General features: G+C 27.4%; 1 protein-coding gene across 18 annotated transcripts in view; it reads left to right on the top strand.

Annotated features, from left to right (window-relative positions):
• The first annotated feature begins 13852 nt into the window (after window positions 1-13852).
• LOC111295960 (putative disease resistance RPP13-like protein 1) overlaps window positions 13853-18075 on the top strand; it is a 38783-nt gene continuing 34560 nt past the window's right edge. For 15 of the 18 annotated variants that reach the window (XM_022889841.2, XM_089740755.1, XM_089740756.1 and 12 more), the window contains exon 1: window positions 13853-18033. In XM_022889841.2, coding sequence (XP_022745576.2) covers window positions 14044-17964 — 3921 coding nt within the window. In that variant the 5' untranslated portion in view covers window positions 13853-14043 and the 3' untranslated portion in view covers window positions 17965-18033. The remainder of the gene's footprint in view (window positions 18034-18075) is intronic. The other 3 variants (XM_022889843.2, XM_089740765.1, XM_089740764.1) reach the window with 2 other exon arrangements.

Below are 18075 nucleotides of genomic sequence, written 5' to 3'. Positions count from 1 at the left end.
ATGTTAAGTAGGTTACTCAAAATTTGAAAGTAGATAAATTATTTAATATTTTAAGTCAAGATAAAATATATCAAATTTGATAATTTAAAACAGGTGATTGTAAATCTTGTATTCGAGATAATTTTAACAAATAATCACTGATAGGATTCAATTCTAAGATCTTTTTGTCAAAAAAAATGAACTTTAATCAATTGAACTAATTATTTATTGATGATCATTCGTAATATTAAATCATGATAAAAGACGATAAAAGATGAACTATAGTTTTGTCATTGTAGAAACCACTTGCTATCATTGACAAAAAAAAAAATCATTATACATAGGATATAAACTTATATTCAATTAATTTATATAATTATTTTTAAAAAATTGATATATAATATAATAAAATTTTAATTTTTTTATTTTCAAATTACGACATTTTTTTATAAATAAAACACTATATAAACATGATTAAGCTGAACAAAAAAAATTTAAAATGACATTCGCTTAATTTTCATAACAAGGTAAAATAAGCAACTCACTATCGAAAGTTTGATCCAAATGGTAACCCTTATTTTATTGGATTTTAGGTTTGAGCCTCAAGATGAACGCATTGTGAGGCTAAACCTGCTCCTCTCTATTGAAAGCCAAACACTTCGTATTCTATGCTTCCTATAGCTTCTTTAAGTTTATATTTTTCTAAGTTGGTGGCTTATATTCTTTAAAAATTTATTTTGAATATAGTTTCAGTACAGAGACAAAAAAATTTTCATTGTGGTCAATAATTGTGTAGTATGTTAATATAAAGTATTAAATTTTTAATTTTAATAATTATAATTAATTTTTGATAATTTTAAATATAAAAAATAATTTAGTTGTTTTTATAGTTGAATTTTATTATAGTCAGTATTTGATAAGAAACTACTTATAATTCTTAAAATTTTATTTTTATAAATAAATAAAAAATCAATCAACTGATTATAGAAGTTTATTTTTCTAACCTTTTGCATATTAATTTAGCCCATTATTCCAATTTTTATTTTAATTATTTTGACTTGTTTGATTTTTTTTCTTTTGTATGTCGTAGGCTTCTAGCGGACACTCACACGTACAAAAGATTTCCGACAAAACTAAACTTGGGTTTTTAAGATTTCTCCTTCCCACTAAGAAGTAAAGATATTCAGACATGGGCCCACCACTTTTGGCCCCCACGTGTCATGTCCCATCACGTCCTCTTCTTTGACGAAAATCACATCAGCTTAGTAAATGCAGAAAAATTAATAATGCAACATATAGGTTTACAATCTTGAGAGTAATATAACGGGTAAATTTATATTTTGGCTTTATTTATATGGTTAAGGATAAAAAATTTGATAATTTATATATTTATTATTTATTTATTTTATATTAAATATGTTTAATTTATAAAAATTATCATATTGTAATTCATATTGATATGTCAAATATGATATATTTTTTCTTTTTGTTAAATATATGTTTTTTATTAATTTTAAACTATATTATTTTTATATTTTTATATCATTTTTATCTTGTGTTTAAGATAATCATATATTGATATGTCAAATATGATATATTTTTTATTTTTGTTAAATATATGTTTTTTATTAATTTTAAACTATATTATTTTTATATTTTTATATCATTTTTATCTTGTGTTTAAGATAATCATATATAGGATTAAGATTAGTAATAATGAATTTTATATGTTTTCATAAGATTTTTTTTTATGATCAAATATATTATTCTTTAACAAAAAAATAAAAATAATTACTCTTTATTTTTTTATATAAGCATAAGAATTTTAATAAATTTTCAATATATTATATATTATCTTAGATTATATAATGGGATGTAACGCTCTTTATTATCATAAATTAAAACATTTCTTTCTCATTATTCAAATTAAAGATTTTTTAATTGAAATTTCAAGCTTCAATAGTTAGGGTATTTGTTTAAGAACAAGAATATGTAATAATTTTGCTTTGGGTAGATTTTTAAAAAAATAAAATTGATTTTTTAATAAAAGTTTATACTAATTGATCTTTATTTTATTATTTAGTGCCCAAAAAAGCATAATATGAAAGGGAAAAACAATCAATTGCAATGGACACATTTATTTATTTATTTTTATATTTAAAATTATCAAGTATTAAACTGAAACTAAAAATTCAATGTTTTATAAATAAAATCCACGACTGTTAATATAAATAAATTTTGTCGCAATGTAAATTGGAATTGTCAAAAGCCCACTTCAAGAAAGACAACTAAATAATAGTCCTTTTGGTGATGGGATATTAGGATTGGGTCGGGTGTTATGAAGTCCAAGAAAAAAAATAGGGGAAAGGAAGAAGCCTACCAATTTTTTTATTAAGTATTGTTAGTGAAAAAGCCCTCCTATATTGAAATAGAGGGGGTGACTTAATAATTAATTGATGGCTGAAGGTTTTGTAAGGGAAGAGTTTGGGCAAAGACTAGATCCACTCATTTTCAATGTTTCATCTTTTACTGTTTTTATCTTATCCAAATATAAAAGTACGTATGAATATAATATAAAATTAATATAAAATTAAAATAATTTAAAATTTTAATAATAATTATATATATGCTTAATAAAAAATATATATATATTTTATATTTTTATATTGATATGAATTATAATACATAATTTTTATATAAAATATGATATAAATATATATTTTAATATTTGATACAACATTTATAAATAGTCACTCAATTTTAGAGATCATTTTAAAATGATCAATAAAATATTAATTTTTTAATTTAATTACTTAAATTAAAAAAATATATTTTTTGTCACTTAACCACTAATAACTAAGGATATGTTGATATGACATTGTCACGTTAGTTGTCGAATGTCACATGATACTATCATGTCATATGATAAGTCATATGGTATCATGTGGCATTGCCAACATGGTATTATAAAATTAAAAAAAAAAAAAATTTTAAATACTTAACTTTTTAAAAACTTTTATTCAAGTCATTTAATTTTAAAAAGTTACAATTTAGTCACTAATGAATAAGTCTTCAAATTTTATAAAAAAACAAAATTAAGTATTTGATATTTTTATTGCATAGAATTAAATTATAAAATTTTTATTTTATTGATATTATATCATTTAAATTTAAAAAATGAAAGAATATTATCGACATATAAAAATTATTAAAATAATATTATTTCATATCTTTATCATTCAGCTCATCCAAATAAACTCAACTAAGTATTTTATATTTCATAATATTAAGATTTAGTTTTAATTTCATGTAATGAAATATTAAAGGAAATATAGATAACAAAATAAAATAAAAATAATTTATTATATTAAATTTCACAAATCATTGATGATTAAATCGTTATAAAGTTACGTTAAGAGTAACATTTAAATTTTAATAATTTCACAAACAATGGTGATCAAAATGTAAAAATTTAAAATAGTTAACTAAATTTATTTGGATTAACTGAACAATAAATATTTGAAATAATAATATTTTAGTAAATCTGACAATTGATGATTTTTTTTATTTTTTAAATTTAAATGGTATAATCATAATAAAATAAAACTCATAATTTAATTTCATACAATAAAAATATGAAATGTTTCTTTTATTTTTTATAAAATTCAATGACTTATTTGAGTATTATCCTAATATATTTCAATAGATAACATGAATAATAAAAATATTTTATTATATTAAATTTCATAAACATCGCTAATTAACTCATTATAAATTCATAATAATAATAATAAGTCATTGACAATGAAGATCAAAATATTAATAAGTTTTATATTTCATTATGTCAAGGTTTTAATTACAATAAATTTATGTTATCTATATTTCTTTTAATAATTTATTGCATGAAATTAAATTTATGAGCTTTTGTTACAATTAGAATCTCATCATTATGAAATATAAAATACTTCAATTTATTTAAATAGAGTGAATCATAAAGATTTGAAGTAATATTATTTTAGTAATTTTAGTATTGGATAATATTCATCCCTTTTTTTTTATTTAAATGATATAATTACAATCAAATAAAAAATTTATAATTTAATTTCATGAAATAAAAATATTAATGCTTATTTCTAGTCTCTTATAAAAATTGAGGAATTATTTGTTAGTAATCAAATTATAAATTTTCAAAGTTAAGTGATGAAAATGATAATTTTTTAAAAGTTAAGTGATGAAAATTTATTTATTTATTTCAAATTTTATAATATCCCATCAACAATACCACATGACTTATTAAATGAGATGACAGTGCCACATGACACTTGATAACAAACGTGACATTGTCACATTAGCACATCATTAATCATTAACGATTAAGTGCCCAAAATAAACACTTACTCAAATATAGATAACTAAATTGAGAAAATCAATACGTAACTAACCAATTTTAAGATAACCTCTAAAATTGAGTAACTATTCATATATTTTACTCTTTAATATTTTATATGATATAAATACATAAATTTTCATATTTATGTCCACTTGTAGTTGATGTGTCTGGTTAAAGGGTTACTTTCTTGTAGCTTGGGTCAATTATGAGATTGTCTAGAATGTTTGATGGTTTTTGTGAGATTATCTTCTTCTAGTTGCTTGTTTGTTAATTTTTGTTGAGAAAAAAAAAGTGAACGAGAAAATATAATAAAAATATTTGAAAATTATTATTATTATTATTACTATTATTGTTAATAAATTACGGGTCATGGTTAGTATTAAAAAGAATAAAAGAAAATTGAAACTAAAATCAATCAAGAGCAGTTACTTATTCTAAAATTGATTTGGACTTTCTAATCACATGGTTTAAGGCATGCTTGATCTTGAACAAATTTTCAATAGTGACATTGATAAAACAATATACCACTAAGGTGAGGATTGTGTCAAACTCTTGCCAAATCTATCACCAACCAGAAAAATTGCCTGAACAACTTGAATATTTCTTCCATCAAACTAATCCAAGCTGGAATTTGTATAGAAAAGGATCAATTTTGATTGTAACTTAACCCTTTCTTATAGCTTTAGCCTTTAAGCTTTGTTTGTTAATACGGTGGGGAGAATTTTTGCTGCATTCGAGTGTCGTTTTGATATTAAATTCATATCGGATCATATCTTAATTTTAATATAATAATTTTGATAAATTTTTATTTATTGTTCTCTTAACAGTTTTTTTTAATATCCTAATAAAATTGTAATCCCATAATTCTGAATTCATGACAAAATGTTTTATATTTGGTGTATGGTGTTCATGTTTGTGGGTTTTTCATAAATCCAGAATTTTTAACTTTAAAGGCCAGCAGAGCTTGGTTAACTAATTGTAAATTTCTGAGAATATGATTTTGTTGAATGTGGACATTAAAATTAGTTGTAACAATTAGTATATTTGTGTTTGTTTATTTCATGATTAATATTTATAAAATATAAAAATTATTATGCTGTAATTTATATTGATACGTCAAATATGAAATATATTTTTTATTTTTATTATATATATAATTTTTATTAAAATTTTAAATTGTGGTTAAAATTTTCGGATATAATTGAAATGAACAAATTTGACAAAAAGGAAACGTATTCTTGTTTAAAAGGATAAGCTGGGCTTATCAAACAAGGTTTGTGACCTAGCCGTTAAAAATGGCTGAGCCGTAAGATTTTTACTATGTTAAAATCCAAACGAGGTTGGACAACTTGAAAGGTTAAACACAAAATTATGAACAAAATATTGATAAAGTTTTTTAGGTGACATAAATGAAATCTTTTTATAATGATTTAATAAAAATTTTAATAAAAAATTTAAGTTGATAGATTGATAAAATTTAATATGAAAATTAATAATATATATAAAATATTATTAAAAATATTGTTTACTTATTCAATCATAAAAATTTTGTCAAAATTTTTACTAAAAATATTTATTTAAAAAATATATCAAAATTTATTATTCTTTTCAAATTTTATATAATTGATTTATGAAATAAAAATTTTCAATCTAATTAATTTTGATTTTGATTTTCAATTTTAATTTTAATTTAATCATTTTTAATAAAAACTTAATAAACTTCACTTAAAAACCTACATAAAATCTTTTTCCAAAATTATAGGCAGCTTAAAAGGCAGAGGAAAGATTCAAGTACCTTTTTCATTTTCTTTTAGGAAAGCAAGCTAACAATGATTAAACATATTTGACAATTATAAGAATTTTAGCTTTAACTTGAGATTAGTTCAAGAGCTTTTAAATAAAATACTAAGTAAAATTTTGAATTAAATACAGTATTTCCTTTAAAAAAACCTTATTAATGGGTATTTAATATTTATAAACACTTGTTAACGTTGTCAAAATACAATAATTTGATACTTTAGGTTACAATATTAATGGATATTTTATAAACACTTGTTAACGTTGTTAAGGGAAAATTTTTTTATATATGAAATTATTAGAGATTGATCGAAATTAAGAATTCAACAATTAATAAATCGTAGAGATTTTGGCATCATTAAGGGTCATTTGTGAATAAGAGTATGAACAAAACAAAATGTTTGACAAATAATTTGTGAACAAATTGATTTATGTTTATATTCGTTTATTGAATTTAATAAATAATTACAAATAATATTTGAAGATTAATTAATTAAACGAATAAATCACGTATACAACAAAATTCATTTATGTTTGATTTGTTTATAACATGAAAGTGTAAAAAAAAAAAAAAAAGTTCAACAAATAGTTTGAAAACATACTCAAATTTTATTCATTTATTAAACTTAATAGATAATCAAAATAACATTTCTCGTTAATTAAACAAAATTTGAAAACATATTCATTTTTATTTATTTATTAAATTTAATAAATAATCACATTAACATTTCAAATTTTATTAATTAAATAAATAAATCACAGAGATAATAAAATTCATTTATTTTCTATTTATTTACAACTATATTTTTGAGCAGTTAAATTGTTTACATGTTTGGCCCAAAAAGGTTTGTTGCCCAAAATTGAGTCGAACTATTGATGATTGTGTTGACAAATTTGCACCAAAACAAAAAGTCCAACCTAAGGTTGGTCCTAATCTCAAAAACTCTATCCCAAGTTGAGAAAAATCTACTTAAAAACTTGTGGATAATTAAACCAATGACAATTGGGTCAATCTACTTAAAAGCTTCTATGGCTGTAGAATTTCTAGAGAGTTTATCCCTTGTTAACTTAATGCTGCTACGACTAATTATTATTATGAAACATTAAAGGTCCTTTTTCAAGAATTTTCATACTAATTTGAAGTTGAACATGTTATACAGTAAACTTTTGGGTCTACTGATGTCAGAGACAACTAAAGCTCACATTGGATGCTTCTATGGATAGTGCTGAAAGATATGTTTCTATGACACAGATGTGACTTCTTTCTGGGATGGAAGTGTGTAGACCTGCAACTAATGATCTTCTATGTTTGTGCATTACATTCTAGTCTGGCAGTTGCTATTTGAGGTATGCCTTGATTCCTGTTATAAGAAATTAATGCAAATTTGATTATTGCTGGTTAGTTAATCGATTTTGGAGCTAACATTGAAGCTTGCTTTTTTCAAGATTATGCACCATGAAAATTTCAAGCCGTCTACTACCAGCTTCAGCAAGAGGTTGAATGTGTTGGCAGAAAGTTGGATATGCTTCATCTTATTTTGGATTATCAAGGGCAACCTAGAGGATGATCTTACATTGTTCGTTCCCTTCGAATTGGTTATGATTGGGATATCGATTCCTTTCTTTTGGAGCCACTCGAGTTGAAAAACAACCACAATACCAATTCCACTCCCGGCGGGCGTTTTCATGAGTGTTCTACAGATTCAACAGAAAGGAGGGAGAAGAAGGTGTGGAAGAAGACCTTAAACACATTGTGTACGCAGAATTGAAAATGAAATGTTTTATGTGAATGAAGTCAGATATTGATTATAATTTCTGGATTCTTGTTTAATTTTTGATCATGCAGTAGTTTACTTCAAAAATTTTCTTTTTTTTTTCCCTTTTTAATTGTTAATGTTTGTAAACTTTTGGGGTGAATCGTTTCCCCAAGGGACTTGACATAGTTGGAGCTTTAAAGAACAAATGAATTATCTGATATAATATCAATATTTTTTTTCCATCAAGATGTGCTTTCTGTTTTTATTTTCAGAGTGATTAAAGGTAGCAACTGAGCAAAATTGAAGTAGTCGGTCGGACTTGCAGGACAAACGAGCTCATAATCAAACTGAAATGGTAATTATTGATCTTCAATTGTTGTGCTCTGTGTTCCAGGTTGCCACTTGCATCATGTTACTTGTGAGATTTTATGGCAAATTTGAGTTTATTTAAGGTACTTCCGCATCCAAATTATCTGTTTTTTTTTTTTTCCAAGGTTTAGGCGTCATTAATATTTTAACCGTAACCCAATTTTTTTTCGTTATAAATTTCTTTCACAGATAATGGTTATGAATGACGTATTTGTGATAAAAATGATGATTAAATGACTTCAATTAGTGCAATGCATAAGACATGACAATATGCTTGGTTATAATGCGATGAAGCAATAGTTTTTAGGGAATTTCTTAGAAAGGTAGGTGTTGCAGTGATTTCCTACTTGAAAGTGGCAAGATACCTAACCATTGAAGCCATACTCTGTGGCTGAGCATTAACAATAATTCTAATGTATATGTAATAAATTAATAATTTGATAATTTTATTAAAATTTTTAATAAGTTTGAGAGATACAATTAATTGGAGACCTTCAAAGGAAGATATATACTATTAAAAAATTATAAATTATGAAGAAACAAATCTCAACTCCTAGTATATCTTTACGGGAGTTTTCAAAAAATTCAAAATTATATTCTTATAAGTAAGAACTTTGGTGTTAAATTTTTAATTTTAGTAATTAAAATTTAATTTCTAATAATCTTAATTATTAAAAATAATAATATTCTAACAAATATCCAATATTTTTGCCAATTAATTAGTGCACATATTTTTTCTTTCTAACTATTGATATGTTGTGAATAAGTATTTAGTATGTTGAAGTCAAAATTTATTTGAATCATGAGCATTCATAGTAATGCTAAATCAAATGATTTGCATGATAAACAACAGTAAAAGGTGAGCTAAAACTTTATTCACCGGAAAAACCACTTGCTACCATTGACGAAACAAAAGCATTATACAAAAAACAAATTGTTTGGCATGGTTATAAGAGATTGATTGGAATTAAAAATTCAACAATCAAAAGATTGCATGACTTTTTGGCATCGTTAAAGATAATTTTTGAGTAAGGATGTAAATAAACAAAATGTTTGATAAATAATTCATGAATAAAGTTAATTTTTATTAATTTATATTTATTTATTAAATTTAACAAATAATAAAAAATAATATTTTAAGATTTATTAATTTAACAAACAAATTATAAATATAATAAAATTCATGATTCATTTATAATAAAAAAATATAAATAAAAACGATTGATGAATAGATTATAAACATATTCAATTTTTATTCATTTATTAAATTTAAAGAATAATTACAATAATATTTCAAAATTTATTCATTTTGATCTGTTTACCACTCTCTTTTTGAGCAGTCAAGTCATAGTGAAAAAAAGTTGTTTACATAGATCCCTATGTTAAGCACGTTGCCCAAAATTGAGTCAAAGTATTGATGATTGTGTCGGAAATTTTGGACTAAAACTCATAGACCAAGCTAAGGTTGAGCCTAATCTTAAAAATTGTTTCCCAAGTTCACAAAAATCTACTTAAAAACTTGTGAATAATTAAACCAATGACAATTGGGACAATCCGTCCAAGTAAAAGCCTACCAACATTTAATTCTTAAACAATATAAGGCGATATGGCAAAGGCCAAGGTTCCATTGCTATAGAATTATAGAGTTTATCCCTTGTTAACTTGATGCTGCTACAAGGGTTAATGCAAAATGATAGAGGATCTATTTAATATTGACATCACTAACAGTTTAGAAGAAATTTTGGGTGAGAGAAGGTCTTATAACCAACAGCTTATTTTCTATTTGAAGATTGGATGAAAATTTCCATTTTGCACACCAACTTTCTCTTTTCTTAATCTTTACTTATTGCATTGGTCACGTCTCACCCAACATTCTCCAATACTTTTCTTACTCTAATCAAATTAAAAATTATATAATATTTTATTATAATTATAATCTTTATATTATAAAATAATTAATTGAATTAAAGGTATACAATTTGAAAACCAAAGTTCTTGATTGGTTGATAAACGTTTATATAATTTGACTTGACTAAATTATTGGTTAGATTTTCACAATTTTTTTTTTTTTAATCTGGGATTTCAAGAGCCACTTCTCTATTCATCAATCTTTTGATAAGTTTCATGTGGTTATTTTCTACATTGAAGATTGGGTGGAAATTACCATGTCCCACACCATTTCTTCACAAAAAAGAAAAATTTTGACCTGTTTAATGGCCGATATATATCATAATCAAAGTTTAAATCTCAATAACTTTATTTAAAGAAATGCTATCCCCACCCAAATAATTTTGATTTGTTCAAATCTAGCCATCACACTTAGTCAAAATTTTTAATTTTTGTAAAGAAATAGCGAGAAACATGAAAATTTCCATTTCATCTTCACGTAGAAAATAACCACAAAAAATTCATCGAAAAGTTGATGCATGGCTCCTAAAATTCCAAAGAAACTTCTTAGTTTATATATTTTGTTTGGTGTTTAAATTAGTCGGCGAATTTGTACAATAATTATCCCCTCAAAAAATATGTCTAACAGCATTCACAAACCAAAGTGTTACTTGTATAAAGAAGTTAGTTCCCTTCATACAAATTTATTTTTCTTTTCTTAAATTCACTAGCCAACACTGAATTAGATCATATATAACCCTACACCCATTTTTTTTTCAACCCACCGATACTTTCAAGGAAAAGACATGGCAAATAACTTTTAGGCTTTGAGGATAAGAATGAGAGGATATGAATATTTTATTAATTTAATTATTAAAGTATAAATTTAAAAAATAATTTAAAATTTAGTCAGTAAATAATAAATTTTTTATCATAACATTGTTTTTTTATCTGTCTCATCCAGCAAAATTTTAGTGCAAGAAAACATAAGTACTTAAAGTTCTTTGTAGTTACATATTATACTTAATTGCTTCCCATGGGAAGCAAATTATGGTATGTTATAAACTCCTGAAGAAGTAACACTGAAAGTAATTTAACTTTGTCAATAATTGAATGATTTATTTATAAAATATTAAATTTATAAGTTTAGTAATCAGAATTTAAATTTTAATAATTTCAAATAAAAAATAACATAACTTTAGTGTAAAATATGTTAAATTATTAAAAATTGAGAATAGGATTTTGGATGCATGCTTGGGAATAGGATTTCTCTTGAAAGATTTCGAAATCAACATAATAATATTAGAGCATGTATGCTGCTAATGTAAAAGGGTAATTAAACTTTGTATTTCTCTTGAGGCTACGTAGCAAAAGAGAATGATTGAAAAGTTAGGTTATCCATCTTAATCAAAATGATATGACAATTTTTAGGGTTATGTTCATTTAAGAGTTTGTTCTTGTAATCCCCACGTTCCCTCTTCTTTTTTTTACACTTGTTTCTCGATTTTTATTTTATCTAATAAGGTAGAAAAATAGAACGTTGAGACTCGAATTTTTATCAATATTTTTTTAATTATCAAATTAAAAAACTAAAAACTATTTACTTCTCATTTTAATGCTAAAGATATAACAAAAATATAATATGACTATTATATCTCACGTCATCTGCATCCACATTTTGTACTAGGTATGAACAAATTTAGACTTAGTTTAGTTGGGATTTTTGGTTTTTTTTTTTTTTTGGTTTTTTAATTAATTGTTATAAAGTAAAAATTAATGGTGAAAAGTAATCGAATAATTATGATACAAATGCACTAATTGTAATTTTTATCGTGAAAAATGTTATTTAATATGTGATAAACCATATGATTGTATAACAATGAATATGCTCATTGGTTCGTATTTTTTTATATGCACCTAATGTTTGATTATAATTATAATTATAATTTTTATTAATTATATTTTTATGAGAAAAATCCAAGAATTAATTAATTTAAAGGTACACAATTTAACAACCAAAGTCCTTGATTGGTTGATGGACGTTTATATAATTTTGTTTGACTGAATTATTAGTTAAATTTAAAAAAAAAAAATTTAAAAAAATTCTAAACTAAAAAATTTAATTAGGATTTCAATAGTCACTCCTCTATTCATCAATTTTTTTAATAAACTTTATGTGATTATTTTCTACATCGAAGATTGGATGGAAATTTCCATGTTCCACACTATTTCTTTACAAAAATTTAAAAATTTGACAGTGTGATTATTAGCGTATATCAATAATCAAAATTTAAATATCGACAATTTTAATTAAAAAAAAAAAATGCTATCCCCACTCAAATAACTTTGACTTGTTCAAATTTAGCCGTCACACTTAATAGAAATTTTTAATTTTTGTAAAGAAATAACGTGGAACATGGAAATTTTCATTCCATCTTCATGAAAAAAAAAACCAAAAACCGTTCACCAAAGATTGATGTATAGCTCCTTAAATTTTCAAAGAAGCTTATTGGTTTAGATATTTTATTTGGAGTTCAAATTACTCAGCAAGTTATTCGCATAACAATTACCCCTCAAAAAAATGAAGAATCTTAATTTATAATCTAATCTCTCTTAATTATTTTATAGCAACCATAATCCAAAATGTTAATTATATAAGAAAGTTGGATTGCTTCATACAATTTTATTATTATTTTTTGTTCTTAAGTCATGAAATTTTGTATTTCATTTCAAGTTATCGATTTAATTCTATATTAAATTTATTTAATTGTGTATAAATTTATTAGTTAATTTGTTTCATTTACTCGTATAACAATAAATTTATTTATGAATTTATTTTTAATATGTTAATAATATAATTTTTAAAATTTTTATAAATGAAATTAAAAAATTGTAATATTTTTTAATTAATTTTTTATTTTATAAATATATCTTAAATATATTTTTCACTTTATAAATTTATTTGTAAAATTAAAAAATTTTATTAGGTATAAATGATAAAATTTCTTTATATTCATTTGTTGATAAGAGGACAGGACATGACCTTGTCCCACTGTTTGGAAGGGTGCCCTTTCTTTTGAAAATTTTGAAAAACTTAATTGAAAATTACAAATTGAGAAAATTAAGAGGTGAGCAAAGATTAATTAAAAATTAAAGGGAAATTACTTCTTGGTTTTTCTTAGGACTTTGATATCAACCGGAGGAGTTTGATATTGAAAAATTACTTTCTGGTACATCTTAGGAGAAAATTATTTTTTTTTATATGCATAATGCAATCATGCTTTCTCTTTGGTAGACTTTAGATGAAAATTTCATGTACATATTTAGTATTTGTTCACTTTTTTCCCCGAAATTTCCCATGAAATTTCTGTAGAAGAAAATATGATCCATTAACAAGCTGTAGACAGGAAATAACTTTGGCACGAAAGCATATAAAACAGGACGGCCTACGACCTTCTTTTTCCTACGCGTCTCTTTTGCTTTGATGACGGCATAAGATTCTTTCATCTTTCATTGAAAGTGAAGTGGGATATCATTGCAACGTTTTAGGAAAGTTCCTTAGCGCAACGTTTTAGGAAAGTTCATTAGCACAACGTTTTCATTGAAAGTGAATTAAGCCTTGCTTTCACGGTTTCACCACAACGCTTTATTTATCTTTCATCCTCATCTAATTTCACTGTTTGTTGTTTGCAATCACTTTTTTTTTTTTTTTTATCTTCTTCGAATCCTTCCCTTGCAAAAAAGAAAAAAAAAACCCTTCCCCTTCAAATCCTTTCAATTTAGTTTTAGCACCCTTCTTCTTTCCATTGTTTGCATTCACTTCCTTTGGTTTTCTTCAAATTTCCTTGTCAAAAACTAAAAAAAATGGCCGGGGCTTTGGTGGGTGGAGCTGTTCTCTCTGCTTCCCTCCAGGTTATTTTCGACAGGTTGGCTTCTCGTGAGATCATGGACTTCATTAGAGGGAAGAAACTTGAAGATGGCCTTCTTAAGAAACTGAAGCTAACGCTCATGTCATCTAATGCAGCGCTGGAATATGCTGAAAATGAGCCTAATACCAACAAGTCTGTCAAACTCTTGATTGATGAGCTCAAAGATGCTGTTTATTGTGTGGAGGACCTCCTCGATGAGATCGCCGCTGAAGCTCTTCGAAATAGGATGGAATCCCAGGGTCAAACTAGTATGGTAACGAAGGTAAGCCGCTTTTTCTCTTCTCGCAATCCTTTTGAAGAGGGGATGGAGTCAAAGCTTGGGGAGATCCTTGAGAAACTAGAAGATCTACTCAACCAAGACGGTATCCGCAGTTTGAAAGAATATTGTAGAGGAGGAAAGAAATTTCAAAGATCCCGCGAAACTTCTTCCGTTGACGAATCTGGTGTTTTTTACGGCAGAGATGGTGAAAAAGAAGCAATAATGAAGTTGTTGCATCCGGAAAATCTAACTGAAAATCAGATAGATGTGATTCCAATAGTGGGTATGGCCGGGGTTGGTAAAACAACCTTTGCACGATTCATCTACAACGACGTGAGAGTGGCGGAATGGTTTGACCTCAAAGCATGGGTGTGTGTTTCAGACCAATTTGATGTTTCCAGAGTAACCAAAAGCATTCTTGATGCGATCACTTCTGGTCGTGATGATAGTCAGAATCTAGACCAGCTTCAACTTAGACTAAAGGAGAAGCTGTTGGGTAAGAAGTTTCTATTTGTTTTAGACGATGTTTGGAACGAGAATTATGAAGTCTGGGACGATCTGAGAAGACCTTTCACTTCTGGGGCACAAAACAGCAAGATTTTCGTAACAACACGTAGTGAAAGGGTTGCATCCATTATGAAGACTGTTCAAACTTGTCCTCTTGGTATCTTATCTGATGGTGATTGTGGAAAGATATTAGCAAAACATGCATTTGTTGATGGAATTCCAAGCATGCATCGAGATCTGGAGGTAATCGTTGAAGCCATTGCCAAAAGATGCAAAGGCCTCCCTCTAGCAGCCAAAGCACTTGGAGGTCTTCTGCGTTGGAATGATGCTGATGAATGGAATGAAATATTAGACAGCGATTTGTGGGACAAACTAGAAAAGGAAGGTACTACTATTCCTCCATCTTTAAGATTAAGTTATTATTATCTTCCTTCAAATTTGAAGCGCTGCTTTGCATGTTGTTCCATTTTTCCTAAAGATTATGAATTCAAAAAGGAAGAACTCATTCTAGTATGGATGGCTGAAGGTCTTTTACAAATTTCCCAGAAAGATAGCAACGCGGAAGGTAACAAGTACTTCAAAGATTTAGCATTCAGGTCATTTTTCCAACAATCAACAAGGGACAAATCTTGCTTTGTCATGCATGACTTAATTAGTGACTTAGCTAAATCTATATCTGGAGAATTTGTTTGCAGATTAGAAGGTAGTGGTGGTTCATTTGAAATAGCTAAAAATACTCGTCATTTGTCCAATGTTCAAGAACAATATGATGTGCTTCGGAAATTTAAAACATTACCCGAGGCAAAAAGTTTGCGAACATTCTTGACTTTAGAGTCATCTTCATTCCGTCCTTGTGTTACCAGCCAACTGCTTGATTTGCTAACAAAATGTAGATGCTTACGGGTACTTTCTTTGGCTAAATATCGTAATGTCAATGAGTTGCCAGAAGAAATTGGCAATTTAAAATATTTGCGATATTTGAATCTCTCTCAAACTTTAATTAAATGCTTGCCGAACTCTTTGAGTACACTGTATTATTTGCAAACATTAATATTGTTTGAATGCTTGGAGCTTGTGAAGTTGCCAAAAGACATGTGCCGATTGATCAACTTGCAACATCTCGATATTCGGAAAACAGAGTTAGCAAGGATGCCTGAAGGAATGGATAAGTTGAAGGATCTTCGAATATTAACAGATTTTGTTTTGGACGACCAAAATGGTTCAAGCATTAATGAGTTAGGAAAGCTCAAGCATCTACGTGGAAGCCTTGCCATTTTAGGTTTAGAAAATGTTGCCCATGCAAGGGATGCCAAAGATGCTAATTTGAAGGATAAGAAGGACCTTAAGGAGTTGGAGTTGCTGTGGAGTTCTGATCATGATAATATTGATAAAAGGCGTGAAAAAGAAGTACTTGAACAACTGGAGCCCCATACAAACTTGGAGCGTCTTGTCATTAGACGTTATAGAGGTACAAGATTTCCAGAATGGATCGGACATTCTTCCTTCTCAAAAGTAGTTTCTGTGGAGTTAAGCGATTGTGAATATTGCTTGTTCTTGCCACCGCTTGGGCAATTATCATCTTTGGAATCTCTCTCTATTTCAGGGTTTACCAAAGTAGCAACAGTGGGTGATGATAATGATGGTTTCTACGGGCATTGTGATGCATGGAGTAAACCATTTGGATCTCTTAAAACTCTAAGCTTTTCGAAAATGCCAGATTGGAAAGAATGGAAGCTTTGTTCGAGAGATGATGCTTTCTCTAGTTTGCAAGAGCTAATCATAAGAGATTGTCCCAAGCTAATCAATTCTCTGCCCAAGCACCTGCCATCTTTGACGAAACTTGAGATCGATTCTTGTGGAAATCTTGGTGGCTTGCTTCCTAAGGCACCAAGCATTTGCGAAATTCAGTTACGGTTTTGCGATGCATTGCAATTGGTGCCATTGCCTTGTGGACTTCGAGAGTTGTATATTTCGAATCGGATTATCAATGATTCCATAATGGAGCAGATGACGGAACGCTGCACTCGTCTTGAAAAGTTAACTATGTGCTGTTGTTCTAATCTCAGATCCCTTCCTGAAGGTAGTCTTCCTAACACGCTAAAGGAATTGACAATCATGGATGGTGTCTTGGATTGTTTCAAAATCCCCTTGTACACATCCCTTGAATCCTTGGAGATACTAGATGGAAGGTGTCATCCCCTAGAATCTTTTCCGTTAGGATCATTTCCTATGCTAAATTATCTTTTTTTAGAATGCGAAAACTTGAAGTGGATTGGTGCATCATCAGTGGGCCCTCACCACCAGCATCTGTCATTATCTGCCACCAATTTGACGTCACTTAGTCTTTACGATTGCGTAAATTTAAAGTCATTTCCAGAGCATATGCACTGCCTCTTCCCATCCCTTGAGGAATTGGAAATATCAGATTGTCCAGAAATAGAGTCATTTCCAAGAGAGGGTTTGCCCTCCAAATTAAAAACTATTTCTATCAGAAGAAGTGAAAAGCTGATTGCGAGCATGCGGAGGGAATGGAGTTTGCAAACACTCTCTTCACTTACAAGTTTAGAAATCGACAGTGAAAAATTAGAGATAGAGTGTTTTCCAGATGAACATCTGCTTCCCTCTTCTCTTATTCATCTTCACATATGGGGTCTTCCAAATCTTAAGCTTTTGAACAGCAGGGGCTTCCAACACCTCACCTCTCTTCGCCAATTGCATATCAGCCATCTTTCGAAGCGCGATTACTACAGGACAACTAAGTTCCATTCACTCAAAGTCACAGGTGCAAAAGCGTCTTTTCCAGATGAACATCTGCTGCCCTCTTCTCTTACCGATCTTCACATTTATTGTTTTCCAAATCTTAAGCTTTTGGACGATAAGGGCTTTCAACACCTCACCTCTCTCCGCAATTTGTATATCAGCCGATGTCCAACACTCCAATCCATGCCGGCAAAGGGGCTTCCTGACTCTCTTTCTTATATTTACATTTCCCGTTGTCCTTTACTGAGAAAAAGTTGCGAGAAGGGGAAAGGTAAAGATTGGATTTCCCACAACCGTGTCATTAAAATTGATGATAAACTCATTATATAGCAAGACTCAGAAGCTAAATGTATCAACATTTCCCTTTGGCATTATTAACGCAATCTAACTCAGGGTCAGGTACTCCTTCAATTTTCATTTAATTTTACTACTTATTTTACT

The sequence above is a fragment of the Durio zibethinus genome, chromosome 12, assembly GCF_047325235.1.
Source record: "Durio zibethinus cultivar Kanyao isolate XHJ-2024 chromosome 12, ASM4732523v1, whole genome shotgun sequence".
NCBI lineage: Eukaryota > Viridiplantae > Streptophyta > Magnoliopsida > Malvales > Malvaceae > Durio > Durio zibethinus.
The sequence above is the reverse complement of the archived record's forward strand: the minus strand, read 5'-3'. Positions and strand labels throughout refer to the sequence as shown.